At 36.6% G+C, this 15695-nt stretch overlaps 1 protein-coding gene across 14 annotated transcripts in view; it reads left to right on the top strand.

Moving 5' to 3' along the window:
- PLEKHA7 (pleckstrin homology domain containing A7) overlaps positions 1 to 15695 on the top strand; it is a 157451-nt gene that overhangs the window by 76120 nt on the left and 65636 nt on the right. For 12 of the 14 annotated variants that reach the window (XM_027651092.1, XM_027651103.1, XM_027651101.1 and 9 more), the window contains one exon: positions 15475 to 15558. The exons of the other annotated variants lie outside the window; for them this stretch is intronic. In XM_027651092.1, the coding sequence (XP_027506893.1) occupies positions 15475 to 15558 (84 nt within the window). The remainder of the gene's footprint in view (positions 1 to 15474; positions 15559 to 15695) is intronic. 14 annotated transcript variants of the gene reach the window in all.

Here is a 15695-nt window from a genome sequence, read left to right as displayed (position 1 = left end):
CCTTACATATGTGATTTTGTGGGCAGGGTAAGACCACTTCATAAAAATGGTACATCTGTCTTTTTTCTTCCTTTGGATAAACTTCTGGGGAAGACTACTAAGAAAGATAACATTATTCTTGGTCCTGCTGTCAAGATTCTTTTTGTTTGTTTGTTTATTTCTTCCAGCAAATCTTCAATACAAGATGCAGGGAGGTGGTCTACAATTCACACCAGATCCCTGACTGATTTCTTACTTGTGTTTTCCTTCCCTACAGGGCATGCTGTAGTCACAAAAATCCCTGTTGGAACTTCAGTCAGTTACAATGTTTATTTTCTTTAGATCGTATTATTTAAAATAAAACTATAACTGTCTATTTCCAAGCAGAATTCTAGTGGTTTTTTTCTCCCCACAGTAACTCTCAATTTTAATTTTCTAATGCATCAACAAAATAGTTTTTGTATCTATTTTCTATTTCTCATGCAGCTAAAGTTTACATTCATGTCAGTAGAAGTATTTTAGAGTGAAAACAGGTATGTAAGGAATCTAGAACCTAGATTCCTTAGAAGTGCTAAAAAGTTGGAGCTGTTTTTTCTTAATGGCTTAAGAATACATTGTTTTACTCTGCAACCTGCTCACGTCAGAAGGATATAGAATATGCACATGGTCTTTGCAGAATTTGTGAGCCCTCTGATAGTAATTAAATTCAGAAGCATTAAAGCTTGAAGTCATGGTATATAACATGAGGGCCCCGTAATGCTGGATAGAAAACAAAGTCTGTGTCATACAAGATAAGAATAATTGATTTATTTTAATTTTCCTAGAGAGCATCTCCTTATTCAGAAATGGGCCATTTTCCTTCCTTTCACTCAGATTTGACTGTAATTTGCATGACAACATAGCTGTTTCTTTCTAGTGTTGTACTTTGAGATGAATGGATATTGCCACTCATCACTTGTGGAATTTAATCTGTTGTATTAGCATCACTAGCTTAGGTTTAGGTTCTTAGATTAGAAGCAAATGTATTCTATGACACGTTACACCAAACTTGATGTTTCAGTGCAGTTACTTATGAGTCCTACTTGGGTGAATTAAGTTGATAGCAACTGTGAAGTAACTGAGCAGAAAGGTTTTGATTAAGTAATATAGGAAAGTTCATCTCAGAGAACTGATGAATTTAGATTTGGACTTAGATTTGGAGATGCAACTTTTCAGGTGGCATTGATTGGTTCAGTTTTGAAGTACTGCACTGGCAATTTAATCTTGCCAAATAATTTTGCTGAACTTACTTTCTGGGTGTTTTAATGCATTAGGCTTCATGATGTTTGTACAGAATCGTATCCTGTTTTGCAGTGTGTTACCTCACAGCTGTGAAAAAGTACACTAATATATAAGGCAACCACCTTCTTCCCACATCCATACACTTAGTTCTTGAAGTCAAAAGAGAATTGATGCGACCAAAATGTTGTCTTCAGAATAAAGACAATTTTATGTTGGATACAAATACTTTAAAGAACAAATTTCTATGCACTGGAACAGATTTTCTGTAAATCTGTGAACAATTAATCTTGGAAGGCGGCAATGTGTCTTGTTTATCTGGATTCAGGAATTCCAGCCTGTTCTTGCTTCCCAGCTTTGATGGAATTTTTTTGAAAGGTTGAAGTAGTCCTTTCTACTATTGAAAAACAATGGGTGTTTTGGTTCTATGTGCTACAGTAGCACCCTAAAAGCTGTAAATGAAGTGAAGACTCTAAATTTATAAGCACCTTTTCTCTCTTTTGAAAGTCTAAAATGTTGAAAAAATAGTGATTTTATAAAAATAAGATGACTTGATGGGGTCATACAAGAAATCTGCTTCCGGGCCAAGATCTGAATCCTGATCTCCCGAATCCCAATGTAGTAGTGCCAAAATTATTAACTTTTTAATTCTGTTAATGATGCAGAAAAACTTCAGGTTTTAGAAATCTATCCATTTCGTTTGCTTTTCTTGTGGGAGAACTGCATTTCTCTGCAAAGACACATTTCCAAATCCCAGTCTAGTATCCAAAATAGCTAAAATCCATCACTCCATCAATTCAGATTTATGTTTTAGGGACAGTAGATGTTCAGAGAAATGATTTGTGACCTCGGTTAGTTTCAACAGTTCTAGTAACTGACTGGGAGAAATGAAAATGAAATTCATCTGAAATTAAATATTTATATGCAGAACATAAGTTTTCAGAAGGAACTAATACAGGATTTGTCAAATTACTTACTGTATTTCCTCTTGCAAAGTTTTGACTTTCTGTAATCAGATAAGTCCCAGAAAAGGTGAGTATGTAAACCAAAACTGAAACAAGCACAAAAAACCAAAACCAAATGGAACAACTGACTCTTCTTTTGCAAATAGTTATATTGCTAGATTAAACATTTATCTAAGCATTTTTTAAAACATTGCACTTCTTCTATAATTAGTAAGTTAAGATATAATGGAAGCACTGAAAGCATGAAAAGGTATTGTGCAGCTTGTAATACTTTTGATAAAGTATATATGCATATGAATACTCATCATGTTGTGCTTGGAGTTTTTTGCATTTTAAAAATTAGCATTAAATAAACCCCTTCATACTGTAGGGTTGGTCTGAACTTATCTAGAGTGTCTAGCTCTTAGTCTGGCTCTGCTCTGTCATATGCTTTGGAGCACTTTACTTTTGATCTTGTGATATCTGAAGGAGAAAAAAATTTAATTCCCTGAATAGTGAAAGACTATTTAATGTCTGTATTTTCAAGAGATTACAAAGTTTTCTGTAAGTTAAAGATGCACATTTTTCAAAGGCATTCTGTCATCGTATGTGCTGTTAAATAATTACCTAAAGAACAAATATTATTTCATATGAAGTTACTTCACCTTCATGGCTGCCAAGTTTCAGTCACATGCTTGATAGAGACTATCTTGGCATTGAAAGGACTTAATGCAGGATCTGAAGAAGTTTTTGGAATTTCTTTCAATATCTAATCCTGCCAGCGCTCCCTGTTCTCACCCCAGGCCTTGTCAGCAACGTGAGAGCTCTCCTGCTGCCAGATTCTCTTGCTTCAGCATTGCCCTTGCCTGTGCCTCGGCAGTGAGATGTGCGGCCCGCAGCGATCCCTGTGAGGTGCCTGTGCTCTGCTCTGGCCCTCTTATTTGACAGCAACAAACAGTGGCGATGCTTTAAGGTCAGAAAGTGAACCGGCATGGGACTGTCCTCACAGGTCACTGGCCAGCTGGGGGAGATGGCAGAGAACTAGTCCTTGTATTACAAAGGTGAGAGGTGGGTGTTACTGCAGATGATTTGGCTGAGGTCTGATTTAAGACACTGACACTGTTGTGGAGCCATGTAGGCTGTGAAAGTCCTGGTGATAAAGCAGCAGCAGAAGCAGTGCTGTTGTGCTGTCAGAGGTGTTATCTGCACTGGCTTCACTTCTCTGAGAATGGAGGGCTCTGCTGGGGGCTTCAGTACGGTGGAGCTACAGGACAAGAAGCAGGCAAAGAGACTGTAACATGCTGCTCAAGTGGCCTAGGAGGAATGTAGCTGATAGCTCCACTATATATAGTGGTGTACTAAGAGCTGTCTTTTGGATGAGTTTTGCTGCAGCCTTGCTCCCTGAGGCAAAGGAGGCTGATTTCGTCCTTGTTGGCTGTTGACAATTGAGCAGTTTTATGTGGCTGTTGACTTCCAGGCTTATTGCGAAAGGTGGCAATTGCTTCATCTTTCCAGTTACTTTAAAAAATAATAGCACTCCTCATGTTTAATGAAGGAGTTTTCATCTTCTCCTGTGGGATAAGGTGGTTTCACAGTGAGTGTCATTCAGAACCGATTGTGAAGCTGTGTGCTGCCCCAGAAGACTGCATGCTATCCAACAATGCATATTGACATTTGCTGATATAAATGAAACCTCTGAACTACTTCACAGAAAACCAACAAAGTAGTTTTATAAGTGTGTTTGCTAGCTAAAGCAATTTTTGACACAGGAAGAGTAAAAATGTGGTTTTTTGTACATTCTTTATGCTATTTTCCTTAGCAGTAGATCTTCATGTTGACATCAGTTGTGTGTAGCATGGACTTTTTCTGAGCAAATAGTTTGGGCATTGTTAATTGTTTGGGCACTTAGTGACATTAAGGAAATGCAAATGATTCTTCTGTGGCTGGGTAGTTTTCACTCTTGTCACAGCTGTCTGATTGTATTTTATTTTAATATTTTATTCTCAAATTTTCACGTTCTGATAGTGCTGTGTGTTGACTCAAGAAATTTAACACAGAATGTGATTTTTATGAGTTTTCTTAAATTTGATTTATGTTTGGTTCACATACTTAGATATTCAGTATACTAAACTCAGCATAACTTATGCCAATAAAGTAAATTGTTATTAACCAGTTGCTGTTGGTTATATTGTGACTTGACGTGCTTTGATTACATAGTGGGGAGTTGGGGGTTGGGGAGGAGACACTGGATGACTGAAAATAGTTCTGGAGAATTAGTTCGTTGGTTTGTGTTTAGCAAAGAAAATTCTGGAATTACACACGCCAAAATAGTTCATTTTCAAAACAGTTTGCTTGACTTTCTTCGTAGAGTAATATAATGAATATTAAAGCAGAGATGTTTTAAAGATTGGAACTGTTTAGTACAATGTTGAAGTTATTAATATATTAATGATTTCATTTTTTCTTCTTTGTATAAATGCTGTCTAGTAATGTTATGTATATTGTAGCATATTTTCCATTGTATAGATGCCAAAAAGAATACTTTAATTCTACAGCAATATTTCTATGAATTGTTTGGAAATGTCTGAGGCGTTTTTCTGCTTATCTGACTTGAGGCCACTGCGTATTTCTACATCTCTGTAAGGACGAGTTGGCTCTAGGTTATTTCTTTGGGCAAGTTGTTCTGAAGTTGTCAACTTCAGATTGCTATATATTGATATAGCTACATATTTACATATTTATATAGCTATAAATACCTCCCCCCCTTTTTTTTTGTAGCTGATGAGCTTTTTGTTGAATTTAAAAGATATTTCTGGAAAATTTATAAACTGTGCATAATCTAAAAGGATAATCTTCCATGTCTGTTTTACAATTCCAATCCCTAAAATATTAATCTGAAATTGGTTTTAGGCTATGAATCATAGTGGGTTTCTTACTGCACAGTGAGGTAACTTGTATGATGAAAACATTTGAGTAAATAACATTTTACAAAAGGTTTATCTGCTTTATAGCTATGATCTCAGAACCATTTTATATGAGGTATTAAAGGGTGTGATTAATACACGGTAACTTAATCATACTGTATTGATTAATGTGATTGGAAAAAATATGTTTAAGAGATACTAGCCTCTTGACAGTGCAAATAACCCCTTTCTGTAATCTTTGAAGTTTTATTTAATGGCAGTGTCAGCTATGATGTGTTGAGGGTTTTTCCCTCACTGGTAGGGATCAGTGTGCAGGTGTCATGCAGAGGTGGTGCGAGGCCGAGCTTTGGGCCCTGTGTCTGCGGTCTGCACTGTGTGCAGGAGGGAAGAAAGGCCCAGAAAGGAGGGATAATGAAGTTCTTCTAGGAATGGCTCCCAGTGCCCCTGTGTAAGAGCTGCCCCTGGTTAAGGAGGCTGCTCTTGGTTCTAAGTGTGGAGTGTAAATTGGGCTCTGTGTGTGACTTACAGCAGCGTTCTGTGAATGGATGCTGCTGTCATGGCTCTTGAACCTGTCAGTGTTTCAGTGCTGTAGGTGCTGGGCTGCCTTGGAAAGGAAAGTAACCTTTGTATAATTCATAGCTTTGAAAAGTCAGGCTGAAAAGCTCCATTAATTTATACCTGTTGCTCTAGGCAAGATGATCTTGTGTTACCAATCTTCTCCCAAGCAAAAGCTTGATATTAAGGGCCCTTCAGGACTACTGTAGTCCATTTAATATTTAAAATTTTATATTAAAAAATACTTTACAAATGCATTTAAATTTTGAGGAGATGCATTACATTTTATTCAGCACAGTGAGTTGAGAGATTGAGGAAGGAGGAACTCCTTTAAAACAGTCAAGAATTACACAAACCAAAAGAAATAACTTCATTGCTGTAAATTTTTACTTTTTTGGTGTAAGCTGCAGATGAATAGAGTTTGTAGTGTTTCAGAATTAACCACAAGATAGGCTGGAACAGTTTACTACTAATGAGGGAACTTTTATTAATATATATGCCAGTAAACAGCTAACCCACAAGAATAGGTGTGCTCTGTGGGAATTGTGGTTTCTTCATATTAAACATGACTTCAGAAAATACAGTGGTAATATCCTTGTTTATTCTTTAGCTTGGTGTCTGAAGGGGATGAGGTTTGTAGGATTACAGTCAATACTAGTATTGTAAAGCTGTGGAGGACATAGGTAGGGCTAGAGAGGGACTGAGCCAGACCCGTGCATGTTTTGAATGACCTTAGCTGCAGGAAAAGCTTTGGATGGAGAATGTGTCCTACTGGATATAAAGCACAGAACCACAGGAACCCAGCCTGTATAAATTATCTTCTTTCATGGAATATTTATTAAGAGAATGTAAATGGGCTTTGGATTTAATTATTTGTTGAAGAAGTTAATTAATGGTGTTATTAAAGTTTGAAAGAAACCAGGTTTTAATGCGATTTTGAGTTTTTCTTCCTAAACGATGTGAGTTTTTGCATTATTCTCTTAGCAAAATCTGTTCTGCAAAACTTTCTTGTTTGATTTGGGTTTTGTTTGTGGGGGCTTTTTAGCTTTGTGGTAGAATTAGGAACTATACCCAACTTTACTATTGTTGGACAACTTGTATTGGATGAGACATCAGGTCTCTAGTGCAACCTTCTGCTCAGAGCAAGGTCAGTGGTGAGGTCAGACAGGGTTTCTCAGTTCTTCCTCCACTCTAATATTGAAAACCCCAAAGGATGGAGACTGTCCAACCTCTCTGGGCAGCCTGTTCCACTGCTTTGACATCCTCATGGTAGATATTCGTATCCTCAAGGTGAAAAAACTTCTCCCATGAGCAGTCTGAAAGTCTCACATTTCATTTTATGCCTCTCTCTCATACTCCCATCATGTACCACTATAAAGAGACTTCTTGATTACGTCCTGGCAGGAGGTAGGGTTCCTTCAGCCTTTCCTCACACAGCAGGTGCTCCTGACCATTTTGGTGCCCCTCTGCTGAACTCGCTTTAGTTTGTTGATGCCTTTCCTGTATGAGGAGGTCCAAAATTGGATTCAGTATTCTAGATTGTAACCCTGAGAGAACTTGATGGATACCGGCTATTCTTTAATTCCTTTCTGGACACTTGTGATTTTGTAAAGAGACAGTACTTGATTAAAACTCCATTCCCATGGTATAGGTTGTGTAGATAAAGCATTTCTATTTTATGGAGAGGGGAAAAGGGCAGTGTGTTTCTACATTGTCTGAGGGCACACAAGGTCGCAGTCTGCAGTATTGTCCTCTGATAATCACTTTTTTTGTATTATGCATTAAATTCAATAATAAATCAGAGGTGCATTTGCTTTAAGTTAAAATCGACCTCTGTTTTGAGGTTATATGTCTTATGTGACAGTGAAATGGAGTTTCAAAATCTATTTTATTCAGTTTTTATAGCTGTAGCATTGTTTCAGCTTTCTGTGCTGTATGGCTTGCTACTTAGATGAAAACTGGATGCCGGAAAACTTGTTTTTGCTTTCATGTTTAGAGCAATGTGGATTGTGTTGTCCTTTATCATGCAAGTCTTCCCATCAAAGTAAAATATGCTCAAATAGGACTAACGAGGAGTTTCAGCCTCCTTTGGTATATTTAGGTGCTATGTATGTGAACACCTATTTTAACCAGTTTTGTTATGGCTTACAACTTGAGATGTATAATATTTTTGTGTAAAGCTTCCCTTAAATACTCTTTCCAAAACAGTTTGCTTATGTGGCAATGCTTGTTGGGCGCCTTCTTCACTAAACTCTTTAAATTATGGTCGATGTTGGAATATAAGAGTGCTGCTTTTACCTAGGGTGTTTTAGTCATATTACTTAGTGATATCACCACTTTCTTTTTTATTAGAGAATGAATTTATTATTTAGTTTGTGTACCAGATCCAGAAGAAATAAATAATGTGACGTGTTGCTCTCTGTGTGCTGTTTCCTTGTGCCAGAATTGGTTTATGGCAGCACTTTTTGTAGAACTGTTCTGCAGCCCTGCTCCTGTAATGTGGTTATATTGTTTTCTTCTTTGTGTAAGGCTATAGGGCAAATGCTGCTGTATGTGTTGGACAGAACTGAGTAGTGGAAAGATTTAAGTTGCTGCTTTCCAGTAACACCAGTGACCTCCGGTGGAAAAGCACACACCTCCGTGCTTCCCAAAATCTTTGGTTAAAAAAAATACTTGCCTTCACCTTGAAAGATTCCATCAGACTACATCTGTCTAAGGAGTTTCTACATCTGCTGGGACTGCTGGGATTGTCCCATTGTCCCAACCATTTAATCCTATGGAAGCTGAAGTGTTTTACATCATTGCAGAAACATCTGTGCCAGCACTGGAGATGAGAAGGATTTGTGTGTACCCATATATATCCCAGATACACATATACATATATATGTCTGCATACAGATATATGTATGTATAAATCACCAGTACCTGTATTTAACCGTTGGACCTACTCCTGTTTCCATTTCAAACTTTCTTGTTTTGGCTTAGATGTTGTTAGATGTGATATTTGTAAGGAATGTACAACCTATGGGGTCTGCTGTTCATTTTGTGACATTGGTGACATTTCATTGTCACCAAAAGTCAAGATTGTTTTTGTTAGGTAGCAGAGTTGCAAATTAGATAGATAGTTTTGAAGATAGTGCATTTTGTTTTGGGGGTTTAAGGGGAATTGTCTGATTACCTTCGAATACTTTAGTGGGAAAGAAAGAAACAGTCCTAAGTGATTTCCAAGCCTGAATTAAGATAATGTGATACAGTAACTTGATCTTCTACCTTTCTAATTTTAGTTTGCTGTTATCAGAGAGTTTTTTTAATTTAATTTTTGATTTTGAAGGCAAGGATTGTGATTTTTCTGAAACAGTGAAAGTAAGGAAATAGAATAAAATTTGTCTTTTCTAAAGATTTTCTTGTCTTCAAGACTAACATGTTTTTTCCTCTTAATTTCAAGTTCCCTGAATGTGTTTTTTTTGTGAGTTAATAAAATTCTGATGGTGTCTCATGATATGCATTGAAAGGATTTGTGAATCAGCAGATGACTTCAGCCTATATTACTCATGGAAATCTGTGTCGGTCCTGTGATGACAGTTTATTCATCTTCTTATCAGTACTTACAATGACTGAAAATACTTTTAGTGATTCTGTGGCATTCTCCATATTAGCTTGCCAGTGTTTTATTAGATCTGTTTTTGATAGCATGTTCATTAACAAAATCTTTCCTGCTGATACTGCTATTAGATAGTATAAATTATCTTTGTTAGCTCATTAAGACAGGAAAAAATAATTTTTTCAGTTTCAAAGAAACTTGCAGTTTCTTTTTAACCTCACCATTAGTGAACTGGGTAGGTCAACACAATGTGACAGTGTGACTGTTTGTTTACTGTTAGTTTCAAACATTAATAAAATGTTTTATTCTCGTCTGCACACTTTTACAAGAAGTGAAAATATAATAAAATCTGATGTCAGATCAACTTGTCCCCTTTATCTGTCTTCATAAGCACAGACTCTTGTGTTGACTGATAGTAGTCACAGACATAGTGGCTCAAGATAGTTGTAGAATTGTATTCTGACTAAACAGCTAAACACTTGTGAATTCTCAGGGGGGATGTAAAATTTGAGAGAATCACTTTTACTCTGTGATTATTATGCACTAGTTCCTAGATTAAGATGCTGATTAAATTGTATGAGGAGGTGAAATTTAGGCTTTATGAAAGTCTTCTAGCCACTAATTACAGGATTTTACTGCTACTCTGAGGATACACTTTGACTATTTTAAACTGTGGATAATGTTTGGTGTGTTGAAAAGATGAAGTTTCGTGTGCATGCAACTTGTAGTTGGTGCTTTTGCTTGTGTAGTGTATTACACTGCGTTTTTCTTCCAGTAATATTACTTACACAGCTTTGAGGGCACTGTTTTTCTTGGACTATTTATTGATACTTGTTCTAACTAATTCTAAAAGACAATATCCAAAAGATAATCAGAAGGCAGTGCTGAAACTGTTTTGAAGCTGTTGATGTATTTGAGAAATATGTTCTGAAGGAAAGCAAACTATGCCTGGCTTTTTGCCTAGTTAGATACAAGCACTTTCTCCTGCTTGGAGTAACAACCTGCTGGCTGAACAGTGGTTCTTCACCGCACAAGTTCTTCTATCAGCTGCACCCACACCAGAAACTCCCACAGAAGTGTTGGTGCCCACCCATAACAATCATCACCATCTGGGGTATTGAGCATAAAGAGGTTTATGTTTATCTTGGCTTGAAGGCAAGTCAAGTAAAGGAGTCAGCCTACCTTGAAAATAAATAGTGTACAAGTGGCTCCTAATAATTTATAGGACAGTCTGTCCAATGACAACATGAATTTTTCTCACAACCTATAAATTTGTTGTTAATGTGGTGTAGAGTCAATCAATAATTGATTCACACATTTCAAGGTTCATCTGCCTGGGCATTTAAATTACTCCAGAGGCAATCTGTAAGCTTGCTTGACTTCAAATGAAAGGTCATCAGCATCACTCATGTCCAAAAATTAATAATTAGAACTTGGCTTTGACTCAAATACAAAATGAACTGAAGTCATGTTAATTATGAGTTCTGCAAAAGCATCCATGCAAGCAAAAGTGCCTGCCTGTGTCAATTCTATAATATGAATTGGAGACTGGATTGTAATTGTATGGTTTTCTTGTGTTAAAATCAGTTAAAGTTTATCATACTATAGGTTAGTTTAGTGCAAGTGATAGGCAGCGTTAAATTTGCAGACTTGCTTAATGAACACCTGAGCAATGTTTTAGGCTGCATTTGGATGGTGAGCAGTAAGGGGCTATCTAAGGATAGAGGTGTCTGTCTGTCTGCACTCCCACCCAGCCAGCAGGAGCGTAACAACTTCCAGTGTTTAAGATTATCTGTTATCTGGTTCCACCCCCACACCTGAATCCAGAGCCAGCTAAGAAGTGACATTAGCTACTCAAGCAGCATGACTTCACATGGGGCTCAGGTTAGCCAGGTGTATTCATTTTGTTTACATCTTGAAGGTCTTGAGTCTTTCTAAACTGCTTTAGTAAATCTGTCTTAAGACAGTGGGCGACTGTCAGTTCTTACGCTGGTAAATGTTGTGTACACATGCTGTGAAATAATAGAATTTGTGTTGAGGTATCTAATTAAAAAGAAACGTGTTTAAACTCTGATTCCATTATGAAGGGTGTGGGTCTTAACTGTTACAAACCAACAGCAATCCTTGGAAAATGGTGTTCTGTAACTTTGAAGTTCAGAATTACTTCTAGCAGTCTGTAGTGTAATTTAATAATGCTGGTAGTGATAGATGGTAATGAATGTCATTTTTGTGTGGATTTTTCATGTTTTTATACTTGTTTTGGTTTGGTGGCTCTGTTGATCAGTATTTGTACAAAATCAGAATAATACAAAACTGTTAGAATTAAAAAAAGGTTGCTAGGAAAAAATGCTGTATTTTCTCACACAGAAAATTTGTAACATTGCTAGAAAAGTTAGCTTGGCATTTCAAATGTGTGGTGGTGTACTAATACAAATTTCAAAGCATTCAGAATTCACACAGTGAAGCATCATAAGCCTTTCCCATTTTTGTTGAGGGCTATTAAGTCTTTCTCCAGTGGAAAAAAACAGAATAAGAGGGGCATGAAGAGTGGAGCAGCATATCGTGTCCTTTTATCAAGGCGCATTTATTGTGCCTGTTATACATGATAGATTTCTGGACAATAGGAACATATTCAGCAGTTGCTATTTGGAGGGAATACAGGTGATTAACTACTGTGAAGTTTGGTTAGCTGATGTGTCTGGAGAACAACTGTGTCAGGTCTTTTCTTAGTCTGTGCTTGAAAGGAAAGGAAAACTTGCGCTGCAACAGGTTTACTAGATCACTCACTAGCAAAACTGTTGTTATCAGTGTTGTTTAAAGAGATATCCCTGTTAAGAAAATGTTTAAAAGACATGAAAGCAACAACAAAAAATTGTAATCTAAAGGCCTAATGATTCAATTTCTCTCGTTCTAAGAAAAAGGTACTGCTAATAGTCTTGGAATAAATTTGTTTAAATACTAGGAAAGCTTCAGAGGTATTGGAAGAATTAAATTATATTTTTAGAGAAAGATGGAGATTTATAGAATGATAGAACAGAATAATTTTTATTGGAAGGAGCCCCTGTACACCATTAGATCTAACCCATCTTGTTCAGAACCAGGCCAGCTTCAAAACTGGAACCAGCTCCTAAAGTTTGATTTGGTTGCTCAGAGCCTTATCCGGCCACATTTTGGATGTTTCCAAGGATGGAGATTCCACAGCTTTGCTAGGCAACCTCTTCCAGTGTTTGACTGCTCTCATTGTGAACAAAAATCTCCCTGCTATCTAATTCCTTGTTGCAAGGCATTAGCCATCTGTTGTATAGGTTGTTTTGAATAGTATCGCTTATTCTTAATGAGTCCTGTGAGGCAAAACACTTAAACGCTCACTTTTCAAATTCAAATAAACCACTGTGTTCTGCAAAACTAATTGTTGGTGGCAAGGGGTTCGCTTCTCTCTTCCCGGTCAAGTTCTACTTATTGAAGCTGCAGATTTGTGGGAAGTTTTGCTTTTATATTCCTTTTCCTTCTACGTGAAATTACCATCTGCATTTTGTGCAGTAACAGAGCCATCTCTGTTTCTCTGCTCTTAGTATTTGACGTGCAAAACTTGTCCCAAAATGCATTTGCTCAGAAATTTAAGAAGTGTTTAATTTGCAGCAAACACTTTTATTATTAGTAAGCAATATTTAGCCTATTAGTAATGTCCTTTCTCTTGAATTGCAACAAGTGGACGAATTCATCTTCAGAAGACCTGGTGAATTTATTTCCTGGGAAATAATAAAGCATTTATGTACGTGCTAGTATGGTATAATGGGTAACTTCACTTCCTAAACAACCCTAGAGCATTTCTGGAATACAGTCCTTTTTCTTAGTCTTAATTATAGAGTGAGTTATTAATGACTAAAAGCCTGCAGAGGAGAGCTTGTTGACAGTTTGGCTGCCCCTGGAGAATATAGCTGGCAAGGTACTTTGATTTTTCTAAGCTAACAAGGTATCTGCCTTTTTGTTAGCAGTCCTAACCTAAGCATCAAAGGTTAAACAGACTGCTTCAGGCCTGATTTGAGAGGAAAGACTTTCAGCATAAAACTGGACTGTGTGAGAAACGTGGAGATAATTGTTAGTGTGAGAATTGCTTTATTATTTTCTTTGAAAATATCTGCAAGTTCCTGTCCCTCTCTTTGGATGTAGACCCAAAATTAAAATATAAACTTACATAAAAATGCTTCTTTAGAAAACAATACTCAGTCATTTTGTGAGGAAAAAGATCCTGGCTACTTTGTTGATGTTAGCACTATGTGCTTACTGGAGACAGTTTCTCTGGATCTCTGATTTCATGGGAAAAGCTGAAGAGCTAGAAACTGCCAAGGTCCCTTATTAACCCACAGCTGTAGGACAGGTCAGTTCTCACCAGCCTAGGGAGCGAATGCCATCGCTGGTGCTGCAGAGTAGTTGATGGCCAAATATCTTGTTGACAGTTTCCAATGGCTTTAGGGTAGAATTTTTGTAAGAGGTGAGGCTGGAAAAAGTCCTTTTGGTGTTATGTAAGTTGTTACAGCTCTCAGCTTATCATTGGAAATGTTGTTATATGGGTTCCTTGTATCTGACTTCCTGTAGCGAGACACATTGGAAAAGGGATGAGAAGTTTATAGCACACCAAACATTCTCTGCTGTTTGTGGCCCAAGTGGGACTTAGCATGAACAATTTGTGGGATTTTTGTTGCTATTGGTGGTTTTTTGGTTATTTGGTTGGTTGGTTGGTTTTGGTTTGCTTGTTTTTGGTTTGTTTTTTAAATCAAGGCATGTCTTGAGCTATTTACTTTGGAATGTTGTGGCTGCATGAGCTGATTGATTTTTAGCTGTCCTTTACTCATCAGAAAGAGTGTTATCTCTTGGGAATTTCATTACTCTGAAACATCAAAATATTTCTTTATACCTTATTCTGGTTTGGGGGGGATGTCCTGCTGTGCTAGACAACAGGGTCAAAACTGTAAGACCTGAAGCTGCTGGATATTATGGAAGGAAAAACTCCAAATCTTTAAGCAAAAAAGTTGGTCAGGTTTTCATTTTTGGCTCTTTGAAATATAATCCTTTTGAATGCCTTTTTATTTTTGTTTTCTGAATATACTCATAGGGTGTTACTGTTTTGCTGCACTTGGTGGGAATTCTAGTTTGGATGTTTATCTAAAAATTGTTAATAAACCCAGAAAAATTCAGAACCTTGAATAAGTGAGCACTTCATTCACTACTCTCTCTAATTCTAAGGCTTAGAGCATGTCACCCATGACCTTTCTAATTCTAAAGTAAGATCTTTAATTTCTTATTTCTTTAAAATTTGTGATTTTTATAGGGTCATTCCTTTGGACAGAAGAATAAAAGTCTCCTCAGAAATTGTCTTGTGTTTTCTGTACAATTAACTGAAATAATTGATTTTGGGGAGGAGGGAAGGCTACCAGTTTAAACTGAAAAAAGCTTTCTTCACTCTGTATTTTTGCATTACATGAGTGCAGTTACACAGATAGGTAAAATATTTATCTGGAATGAATAGCAATGTTTCACAGGGGGTAGCAAAACATCTAGATAGTACTGTGAGGGGAAAGTTGATAGAAATTCCTGACTTTAATTCAGCTGAGATAAAATACTAAATTATGTTGTTTTATATAGACCATACAGCTGAATGGCTGCATGAAGGTGTGAAGAAAAATCATTGAAGAAATGCCATACTAGAAGAAAAAAAAAAAAAGCAAGAAATGGCTTTCACATAATGTCTCTGTGATCTGATTAAATAATACAAAATGTGTAAAATGTTGTCTAGCAGCATTTCAAGTTATTTTAGTGGTTCTGTTCTGTGAAAGTTACAGAAACATAATTCAATAAATTATGTTATGTGTTATATTTAAATAATCTGGTAATAGGTTTAAATGATCATAAATTCAAGTGTGTCTCTCTAACTAAGGATTGTAACTAGTTTAGTTTTAAAACATTAACTTGTTTAATAATTAAATGGTACAGTGTGCCGCTGGCAAAGTCAACAAGAATACAGGAAGGAGCTGAAAACATTTCAGACTTGAAAAATACCTCAGAAATATGTTTCATTTCTGGAATAGAGCAGTAAAGCATCAATATAAATAGTTCTGCCTTTTAGAGATCATATTTTACTGAGTTTAGCAATATTAATTTCCTTTTTTCTTTTTTCTTTTTTTTTTCTTTTCAGCCATAATCAGCAGACCACGTCATTTAGACATCCTGTGACAGGACAGGTCTCTCCAGAAAATATTGAATTTATTTTGCGAGAAGAGTAAGTAGTTTTATACCCATGTCAAGAGATCTAAAACAGTAGCACATTAACCTACAGTAGATTAGTGCTATAGATTATTAACAGTTCTTCTGATATTGTAGCAAAAATGTCATTGAGATTTATGCTTAAAATTTTAG

This window comes from Corapipo altera, unplaced genomic scaffold (genome assembly GCF_003945725.1).
Source record: "Corapipo altera isolate COAL_440 unplaced genomic scaffold, ASM394572v1 78, whole genome shotgun sequence".
NCBI lineage: Eukaryota > Metazoa > Chordata > Aves > Passeriformes > Pipridae > Corapipo > Corapipo altera.
The sequence above is the reverse complement of the archived record's forward strand: the minus strand, read 5'-3'. Positions and strand labels throughout refer to the sequence as shown.